This window comes from Buteo buteo, chromosome 24 (assembly GCF_964188355.1).
Source record: "Buteo buteo chromosome 24, bButBut1.hap1.1, whole genome shotgun sequence".
In the NCBI taxonomy this organism is placed as follows: Eukaryota; Metazoa; Chordata; class Aves; order Accipitriformes; family Accipitridae; genus Buteo; species Buteo buteo.
In genome coordinates, this window is record NC_134194.1 from 21,054,469 (window position 1) to 21,065,408 (window position 10,940).

Sequence of the window (10,940 nt, forward strand, 5' to 3'; positions counted from 1 at the left end):
ACTGGAACGCCACCAGCCATAGCACAAGGCAGCAACGAAGTTCCCCCCTCACAAGGAGTCCTCCTCAGGGACGGCCCTTCGCTCTCGACTTCGTTGCTTTTCGGCTGCACACCGGAGGCCGCTCTCAATCAGCCTCCATTTCGCCCCACTTTGTTTTTTCGGGCTTGTTTTGTTTTGTTTTTACAGCCTTACACGGTACAGACCGTGCTTACATTTAGGACTTGCTGCTCCACTCGAGAGTAACTCAGCAGCAGGCAGCGATGCACATGCCCCCTCTGTTCGGGGCTCTATCACAAAACAGAAAACAACTAGCACATAGCACAGCCTTAGCGTTGGCCCTTTCATTCGTTCGCGGAAAGAGAGCGCGTCAGCAGGCGCCCAAGCGGCCGAAGGACGAGCAAGAGCCCGCTCCCCTCGGCGCGAGGTTAGGAAAGGCTCAGAGACAAGGACTGCGCGGGCTTACAGACCTGCGGGGCCTCGGCGTCCGCGGGCGGCTCTCCCGCGCCGGCGCTGCTGGTCGGGCTCCGCTTCCCGCAGGGCTCCGCGCCGAGAAGCTCCTCCGCGGCCAGGCTGGGCAGCGGCGGCGGCAGCCAAGCGCCCTCGGCGACGGCGCGGCCCGGCGCCACGCACAGGTTGTAGGAGTAGGGCAAGGTGCCCTCGCAGAAGTCGGCCGGGAAGGCGGCGCCGGCCACGGAGAAGCGCTGCGCGCCCAGGCAGCGCAGGACGGCGGGCGGCCCGGCCCGGCGCACCCGCGCCAGCACGGCCAGCGCCACGCTCAGCAGGAAGAGGGCGGAGAGGAGCGCCAGCGCCAGCACCAGGTAGAACTGCAGCTCCGCCGGCGAGTCGGCGCCCGCCGCCCGCTCGCTCAGCTCCGGCAGCGCCTCCTGCAAGCTCTCGGCCAGCACCACGTGCAGCGTGGCCGTGGCCGACAGCGCCGGCTGCCCGTGGTCCTTCACCACGGCCACCAGCCGCTGCTTCGCCGCGTCCCTCTCCGACACGGCCCGCGCCGTCCGCACCTCGCCGCTGTGCAGCCCCACGCGGAACAGCGCCGGCTCCGGCGCCTGCACCAGCTCGTACGACAGCCACGCGTTGCGCCCCGCGTCCGCGTCCACCGCCACCACCTTGGCCACCAGGTACCCGGCCTCGGCCGACCGCGGCACCACCTCGAACGGGGCCGCGCCCGGGGCCGCCCCCGCGCCCGCCCCCGCGCCCGCCGCCGGCCACAGCACCCGCGGCGCGTTGTCGTTGCGGTCCAGCACGAAGACGCGCACCGTCGCCGTCGAGCTCCGCGCCGGCGCCCCGCCGTCCTGCGCCCGCACCGCCACCGCGAACTCGCGGCACTGCTCGTAGTCGAAGGAGCGCTGCGCGTACACCGCGCCGCTCCGCGCCTCCACCGACACGTACGGCGCCGCGCCCGCCGCGCCCGCGCTGCCGCCCGCCAGCCAGTAGCTGACGCGCCCGTTGGCGCCCGCGTCCGCGTCCCGCGCGCGCACGCGCAGCACCGGCGCGCCCGCCGCGTTGTTCTCCGCCACGTAGGCGCTGTAGGCGGCCTCCTCGAACACCGGCGCGTTGTCGTTCACGTCCGACACCTCCAGCACCAGCGCCGCGCGGCTGGAGAGCGCCGGGCTGCCCCGGTCCCTGGCCACCACCGCCACCCGGTGCTCGGCCGCCTGCTCCCGGTCCAGCGCGCTCGCCGTCACCACCTTGTACGAGCCGCCCGACGACGCCACGACCGACAGCGGCGCCTCGCCCGACAGCTCGCACGACACCTGGCCGTTCTCCCCGGAGTCCGGGTCGTTCACGTTCAGGAGAGCCACCACCGTGCCGGCCGGCGCGTCCTCGGGCACCGGGCTCGACACCGACAACATCGTGATTTCGGGCGCGTTGTCGTTCACGTCCAGCACCTCCACCTCCACGTTGCAGTGCGCCACCAGACCGCCCCCGTCCCTCGCCTCCAGGCCGAAGCTGTATTTGCTCTTCTCCTCGAAATCGAGGGGTCCCGCCGTCCTGACCTCGCCGCTGTCGCTGTCAACACTGAACAGTGCGCGGACGCCGTCCGGCACATTGCCGAAGGCGTAGGAGACCCGCCCGTTGGAGCCCGCGTCTGCATCCGTGGCCCGCACCCGCAGCACCAGCGTCCCCGCTGGAAGGTTCTCCCGCACTCGTGCCTCGTAGGCGCTTTTACTGAACACGGGCGCGTTGTCGTTGGCATCCGTCACGTTGACGCGAACCTGGACGGTCCCGGACCTCACGGGGTCCCCGCCATCCACCGCCGTCAGCACCAGCTGAAAGGAACTCTGCTTCTCCCGGTCCAGCGCTCTCTCCAGCACTAATTCCGGCTGCCTGCTTCCACCCGGGCTCTCTTTCACAGCCAGGGTGAAGGACGGGTTGCTGGTGAGCTGGTAAGTCAGCAGTGCGTTGCTGCCCACGTCCGTGTCTCGGGCCATCTCCAGCGGAAAACGCGCCCCGGGAAGCGTCCATTCACCGATCTCTATGTCCAAAGCAGCCTTGCTGAAGGCTGGGGCGTTGTCGTTGATGTCCAGGATGGCCACCTCGACGTGGAAAACGTTGAGCGGGTTCTGCACCAGCGCCTCGAAGCTGACGGAGCAGGACGCCGCCTCGCCGCACATCTCCTCCCGGTCCAGCCTCTCGCTCACGTAGAGGTTCCCGCTCTCCCCGCTCACGGTAAAGTATTTCAGCTGCTTTTTAGCGGCGGACGCCACCCGCAGCTGGCGTGCCGGCAGGTCGGCCGGGCTCAGCCCCAGGTCCCGCGCCAGCGGCCCCACCAGCGAGCCTCTGCCCAGCTCCTCGGGGATGGCGTAGCGGACCCGCTCCGGCGCCGCCCGGCAGCACAAGCCCAGCAGCAAAGCGGGCAGCAGCACTCGCCCGGCTGCTCGCCGGCCGCTCTGCCTCTGCCTCTGCCTGCCCGCCATTCTGGGCAGCGCTCGCCGCGCTCCTCCCTCCTGCCGCTGCCCTGCGTCCCTTCCAGCCACTCTCCGCAGCGAGCGCAGGGCCCGCCGGAGGCCAGCGATCTCGGCGCCGGCTCGGACGCCGCTGCTCCCCGCGCCGCGCCGCCTCTCGCCTCTGCTGCCCGTGCCGCTGCCGCTCTGGCCGGCGCCGTGCGAGCGAGCAGCCTGCGGGGGCAGGACGCTGCGGCGGCTCCGCCTGCGGCTCCGGCTCCGCCTGCGGCTGCGGCTCCGGCTGCGGCTCCGGCGCCGCTCCGCCTCGGCCAACAGCGGCACCCGGAGGCGCCGCGACGCCACCGCAGCCGGCTGATGGCCGCGCTCGCTCACGGCGGCCCGGGCTTTCCATCTGTACGCGTCAAGCTTGGCGGTCTCTCTTTTAATACAAAAGGACACTCAGAGGCACGGACGTTATGCTTGGCAGGAACGCTAGGCATTATAATACAACCGTCGTCTCCTACTCAAGAAGGATTTTGAGGCCGCAGTAGACTTTTAAAGTAGTGATACACTCTGTCATGTACCTTTACGTCTTCTGGCGTGAGTTGGTGTGAAAACGAAGAGGGAAATGTCTGCGACAGAGCAATAAAGAAGTTTTGCCGTGCATGTTTTCAGCCTTTCCTGATGTTTCATCTCCCTGCCCACGTGTGCCTCGGAAGCCCACGCAAAAAGGGTGAATTTCATTTTACTCTGAAATGCTCAGGATTGATTCTGATTTAGAACAACAGTTAACACTGATGGAGAGATGTGAAGCCTAAAGGTAGTGGACCTGAACTCAGACCGATGTCACTGTACATGCCTGGCAGAGAAGAACAATGCGGAGAACCATGTCGGCTCTTTGCCCTGTGCACATCCTGACGCTGACTCCTCTTCCATCCAGAAAAACCTTCAGTGCTCTTGCTGGAAACGCCAAAGTCCGAGGCCTGCCATAGGGCTCGATTCTGCATTTTTCTCTCTCTGCGATTTTGGGAGCTTCTAGGCAAACATCCCACCATCTGGCCAGACCATGCAAGGACTGACTGATCAGCTGAAAGCTTGTCAACGATTTCTGGTGATTAATATACAAAACCAAAACCTCCATCTGACCTCATTGGGGCAGGTACTTCAGTGCTGTGATTTGCAGTTGCTCTGCCACAAGTTGCTGAGGCCTCAAGGTGTAAGCTAGGCAAGTTGCAGTGATTTAGAAGGGCTGCTAGGTCTCTCTTGCCTGTACTGCATGGCATGCCTTTACTAGGCACCATGTGTTCCTTTAATGAGAACAACAAAACTCAGCAGCACTTAATTAAACCAAAGAAGCCAAAACAAGTACCTCTCACTAAGCAATTTGGGGGAGGTTATTTGCTACTGTGACACATCCAGGCCTGTGCAGGCTAGGAAATCACACAGAGGGACACGTAGCCTTGTAGTCCTCAGAGACATAAGAACAAGCTACAGGTAGGTGGGATTGGCCAGCAGTACTCTACGCCAGTCTGTACCACCTTCCTGAGTAGCCAGCTTGCCAGAGGGGGATCAGAGGTGACTGCTGCTGTGCAATAATGCTCATTGATCTTCATTAGTGCTCGTTATCCACTTGGAGTAAGCGATGGGTAGGGGGGTGTGCAAGTGTTCTCCACGAGTTCCTTCCTGCAAAACAGCAGCTCAAATCTCTCAGCCATTTCTGATGATTAATAAACAAAACCAAACACTCTGACTTCCTCCACCGAGGTAAGTATTTGACTACTGGAATGTACAGAGTCTTGACCACAAGTCTGCCTTGAAAATCCATCTCCCAGAGCACCTGGAAGTGACTGAGGTCTGAACCCACAAGCAAAGCCCTGAAGTCTTACTTTGGACTACATAGTAGGGGGGTCGCTTTTGGAAATCCGTCAGTCCTTGTGACTTCTTCTACTGTGTAAATGCTTTGTCAAAGGTCTTTATCTAGGTATAAGGGCATGTGAGAAACTCTGTTTTAACTTCTGTTTCATTTTCCTCACACAGAAAAGTCTTGTCTTCACGTGGTTCTCCAGGGAAGTCAGTGTTTGCTGCAAAACAACACTCAGTTCCAACTGCAAAAGAACAATCCACAAGTGGAAAACATGAAGCATGACCTTCTGGGAAACAAAGCCTGAAGGCAGATCAAAGGATGGGATAATGTAATTACCACTTTGATGAAACTCTGCATCAAAACATTACAGGAAGAAATACATGGATAGAGGAGGTTTCACACAGGAATTACAAGATGTTCTACCCCTACGTCATTGTTCTCATTTCTCTCCAACCCTACGCAACTTGCAGGTTAGCTTCTGACCCTCATAACTGGCACACACATGTCATGACAGGTTAATGCATCATGATCATACCAAGAAAGGAAATACATCTGTCTGCTCACCACTATTCTCAGAAGAAACATAAGTATTCAACAGCACACGAGAGTTAACATGGCCAAAATAAAAGACAAGTGGTCATCGAACAGTGACTGGGTCATCAAACTCTTTGCTTAGGAGGAACCTTGTCTCCTCTTTTATCACACACACTGTTCCACAGAGATGCAACTTCTTCAAAGGTCATGTTTACATCTATTCACCCATAACAAAACCAAAACACAATGTACCCTCCTTTACATCTCCTGCCTTCCACACCAGCTGTAACATAAACAAGAGGCACTACCACTGTCCTGGTTTCAGCCGGGATGGAGTTAACTGTCTTCCTAGTAGCTGGTACAGTGCTATGTTTTGAGTTCAGTATGTGAAGAATGTTGATAACACTGATGTTTTCAGTTGTTGCTCAGTAGTGTTTAGACTATGGTTGGGGATTTTTCAGCTTCTCATGCCCAGCCAGGGCACCTGACCCAAACTGGCCAACGGTGTATTCCATACCATGTGAAGTCCCATCTAGTTTAGGAACTGGGAAGGGGGGAGAAGGGATTTCGCCGCTCGGGGACTGGCTGGGTGTCGGTCGGCGGGTGGTGAGCAATTGCCCTGCGCATCATTTGTACATTTCAATCCTTTTATTACTTACTGTTGTCATTTTATTAGTGTTATCATTATCACTATTAGTTTCTTATTTTCTGTTCTATTAAACCGTTCTTATCTCAACCCAGGAGTTTTACTTCTTTTCCTGATTTCCTCCCCCATCCCACTGGATGGGGGGCAGTGAGTGAGTGGCTGCGTGGTGCTTAGTTGCTGGCTGGGGTTAAACCACGACAACCACACAACACATTGCTAAAAGAAGATATGCCACTGCTTATAACTAAACCTACTTGTATAGAACACCAGGGGGCAGGGAGGGGGCAAGAAAAGGAAAAAAAAATCAGGCAAGCAATGCAGGGAAGCATTAAAAGTACTGTCAAAGAAACTCACCAGGAAGATGTCTCAGTCTTCACTGTGGGCATTCAAATTCATCCCCCAGAGCACCTGGGAGCCATTGTGTTCTCCAGCTGCATGTGCAACCCTAAAGTCTTACTCTGGACTGCAGATTAGGGGGGGTCCTTTTATGAAAAACTCATCAGCTCTCGTCACTTTTTCTACTCTGTGGCCTGCTCGTCTCCCACAAGTCTGAAGCCAGAAGTGGAAACAAGTAATCAGAGGCCACTTTCTCAAGCTAAGTCTTCTGAGAAAGTATAACAGATTCTCTTTTAGCTTCTGCTTTCTTTTTCTCATACATAAAATTCTGTCTTCCAGTGGCTGAGGGCTTGCCAGGGAAAGTAAGGATTTGCTGCAAAACAACACTCCGCATCTCCAAAGATAAAGAACTATCCAGACATGGGGCAAAATGAACCCTGACCTTCCAGGAAACAAAGGCATGGAAGACAGGTTAATTACAATTATGAGGAAACTCTACGTCACAGATGTTACAGGAAGATACAGATGGATAAAGGAGGTTTCACACAGGATCTAACTGTGCATCATGGTTCTGCAGGGAATGTTATTTTACAAATGCTTTATAGCTGGAGGACTGCCATTGCCTTTCAGGACAGGGGAACCAGGATCACCGCATGAATGGCACGGGCCTTGGCACCAGGCGTGAAATGAAACCATTGCTCAACCAAAGCCACATTGACCCACCAACTTTCCTGCTTGGGAGCCAGCCTGCTGGCTCTGCATTCACAGCCTTTATTTGCACCATGGACAACATCCAAGGTTTGGCCATGTATCAGCCACAGGCAAAAGAGCATTTCACTAGGCAACACTGTAGAGAAACAGAAGTCTATCCAAGTCTTTGTGTTGGCAGCTCTAAACCTTCAAGGTATGGATGGAAACTTCAAGGCATGGATGGACAAAATCCTGTATTTATGACATAGCAACTACAGCCCTCCAGGGAAATGCTTTTCTGCCCTCAGCTGTACATCAACATCTCCATCCTCACCTCGATAGGCAAGGAAGGGGCTACCTCCAAGGATGGAATGAACACTGAGAAACAGCTGCAGCAAGAACACAGAGAACTCATGCCTGGAGAAAATTAATCCATCCCACTGATCCTGCCATTTCTGTAGCAGCCTTCCTCCAAAAGGTGGGAGGGCAGACAGGGAGACTCCCTTCTTTCTTTACTCAGAACAAACTTTCATTTCTCTATTCATGGAACCGCACGCTCATTTCCTTTTGCACTTCCATTATAAAACCAGCAATAACCAACAGCTATGTGTCCAATGCTATCAATCAGGTCCAAGTGCATCTCAATGGGAAAAAGTGTTGAGAAAGGAAAACAAGCTCTGCAACACAAAACTGACCATGTTGCAGAGTCTGTTATGCAGAGTCAGGCAATTTCACTTGAGATCAAAAGGTTTCAGGGACACCCGTTTTAGTTTCTACCATTTTACTCAGCACAGAGTCAACTTGCTGCTCTGAATGGACGGTGGTTACACTGTTGCTTCTTTCATTCCTTCCTGGAGACATAGATCAGCACTTCCCATCCACGTCACCCAGGGAAACCCGGGGAAAGAGGACAGAGGTTCAGAAAGGCTCAAGGAAAACAGAGAGAGAGCGTGGGCTTATAGACATGTGGCCCCTCAGTGTCCATGGGCAGCCCTTCTGTGCTTGCACTGGTGCTCAGGCTCCACTTCCCACAGGTGTCCCTGCCAAAAAAGTCCTCTGCTAGCAGGAGGACCATCATCGTTCTACAGGCACAGTTATTGCGCTGTCCTGACTTCAGCTGGGATAGAGTTAATTTTCGTTCTAGTAGCAGATAACAGTGGTATGGTTTGGATTCAGTATGAGAAGGATGTTGAGAACACACTGATGTTTTCATTGGTTGCTAAGTAGTGTTTAGACCAAGTCAAGGATTTTTCAGCTTCTCATGCCCAACCAGCACGAAGGCTGGCAGGGTACAAGAAGCTGGGAGGAGACACACAGCCAGCACAGCTGACCCAAACTGGCCAAAGGGGTATTCCCTACCATGTGACGTCATGCCTAGTATATAAAGTGGGGGGAGTGGGGCTGGGGAGGGGATCGCTGCTTGGGAACTAACTGCCATTTTTATAATTCTTACTGTTATCATTATTAGTTTGTTCCCTTCTGTTCTATTAAACTGTTTTTATCTCAAGTCATGAGTTTTCTCTTTTTTTCCCTGATTCCCTCCCACATCCCACTGGGTGGGGGGGAAGGGAGTGAGTGGCTGCGTGGTGCTTAATTGCTGGCTGGGGTTAAACCACGACATGCACAAACACTTCATTATTGTTAGAGGACTACCATTAACTTTCAGGACAGGGAAACCAGGATCACAGCATGGATGGCACAGGCCTTGGCACCAGGCATGAAATCAAACCATTGCCCAGCCAGAGCCACATAGACCTACCTACTTTCCTGGTTCAAAGGCAGCCTCACACCCTCCTTGCTCTGCCTTCACAGCCTGTAGTTGAACCATGGATAACATCTAACTCTTGGCCATATGTTGGCCACAGGTAAAAGCGCATTTCATTCAGCAACATTTCAGGGAAACAGAAGTATATTAAAGTCTTTGTGTTGTGTATCGAATTTGCATGGCCAGGTTTTCATAGCAGAGAGCCTAGGGGGTTGGCTTCTGTAAGAAGATGCCAGAAACTTCCCTCATGTATGACAGAGCCAGTTCCAGCTGGCTCCAAGATGGAGCCAGCACTGGCCAAATTGAGCCAATCAGCAACAGTTGTAGCACCTCTATGATAGCCTATTTAAGAAGAGGTAAAACCTGCTGTGCAGCAGCAGCTGGGAGAGAGGAGTGAGAGTATGTGAGAGAAACAATGATGCAGACACCAAGGTCAGTGAAGAAGGAGGTGCTCCAGGTGCCGGACCAGAGATTCCCCTGCAGCCCATGATGAAGACCATGGCGATGCAGATTGTGCCCCTGCAGCACTTGTAGGTCCATGGTGGAGCAGATATCCACCGTGCAGCCCATGGAGGACCCCACGCCGGAGCAGGTGGATGTGCCACGTAAGAGGCTGTGAGCCTGTGGAGAGCCCTTGCTGGAGCAGGCTCTTGGAAGAACATGGGGCTCCGTTGGGAGGATCGCACACTGGAGCAGGTCTTCTGGCAGCGCATGACCTGTGACCATTGCAGGTAATCTACGCTGGAGCAGTCCATTCTTGAAGGACTGCACCCCATGGAAAGGACCCATGTTGGAGCAGTTTATGAAGATCTGCAGCTTGTGGGAAGGACTTGGTTGGAGGAGTTCATAAAGGACTGTCTCCCATGGGTGGGACCCCACGCTGGAGCAGGGGAAGAACGTGAAGACAAAGGAGTGGCAGAGACAAACCATGGTGAACTGGCCACAACCCCCATTCCCTGTCCCCCTGCACCTCTCAGGGGAAGGAGGTAGAGAAATTGGCAGTAAAGTAGAGCCTGGGAAGAAGGGAGGAGTGGGGGGGAAGGTGTTCTAAGTTTGTTCTTGTTTCTCATTATCCTACTCTGACTTTAACTGGCAATACATAAAATTAATTTCCCTGAGTCAAGACGGGTTTGCCTGTGACAGTAACTGCTGAATGATCCCTCCCTGTCCTTATCTCGACCCATAAGGCTTTTGTCATATTTTCTCTCTACAGTCCAACTTCAGACCTGGACAAAGAAACAAAGCAGGAATGGGAAACCTACACAAGTGAAGGAATCATAGCTTAACATTTCAGATTACATCAACTGTAGTAGGTACACAGAAAAGGTAACTAGTTGCTAACAAGTCCACAGGAGGCTCACACAGGAGCTCAAACCCAAAAACATAGCTACAGTTTGTCATTGTAATTTCTTTGGATGATGGCACGAGCCTTGGCACCAGGCATGAAATCAAACCATTGATCAGCCAAAGCCACACTGACCTACCTGTTTTCCTGGCTGGGAGCCAGCCTCCCACCCTCCTTGCTCTGCATTCACAGCTTTTAGTGGCACCACAGACAATATCCACTGTTTTGGCCATATGGCGACCACAGGCAAAAGAGCATTTCATTCAGTGACATTGTAGGGAAACAGAAGTGTGCCAACGTCTTTGTCTTGGCAGCTGAAAACCTTCATGGTAGGGATGGAAACTGCTTCCTCAGCGCAACAACTACAGGAGGTCTTTTCATGTTTTGAGGCTTTCCAATTTGTGGACTGCAGTAGAGATGGTTCTCCGTTCTTACCCTACAGACAAGTGTGCCTGGGTGAGCACACGCCCGTCTATGAAATGCTTCCTCTTTACAGCCATAAACATCGAAGTTTTGTACGGGAACTGCCCCTACACTCAGACAACTGGAACAGATGTGACCTTCCGCATGTGATCAGACACCCAGAGGTTGAGCTGTAGCTCATGACAACAAGCAAGGCAAGACTTAGGAATGTACAGCAGTCGATGGATTGGTGGAATAACATTTCTTGGGCCAAACTTACTGAGCAGAAGCAACTCACATTGCATAGTACTCCATCAGGCACACCGCTGTGTTAACTATGTCAAGCAAGGAAATGACCATCTGTTCTCCTATAGCCTGACACACAGAGCTCCCCTGTCTTCTCTCCAGCCCTACACAACTTGCAGGTTTGTTTCTGACCTTCACGTAATAGGCAAAAA

At 54.3% G+C, this 10,940-nt stretch overlaps 1 protein-coding gene across 1 annotated transcript; it reads right to left on the reverse strand.

Annotated features, from left to right (window-relative positions):
* Window positions 1–291: 291 nt before the first annotated feature.
* LOC142044366 (protocadherin gamma-B5-like) lies at window positions 292–4,167 on the reverse strand. The gene has a single exon (XM_075056696.1). It carries the CDS (start codon window positions 2,931–2,933, stop codon window positions 426–428), a length of 2,508 nt encoding a protein of 835 aa, XP_074912797.1. The 5' UTR covers window positions 2,934–4,167; the 3' UTR covers window positions 292–425.
* Between the last annotated feature and the right edge of the window lie 6,773 nt (window positions 4,168–10,940).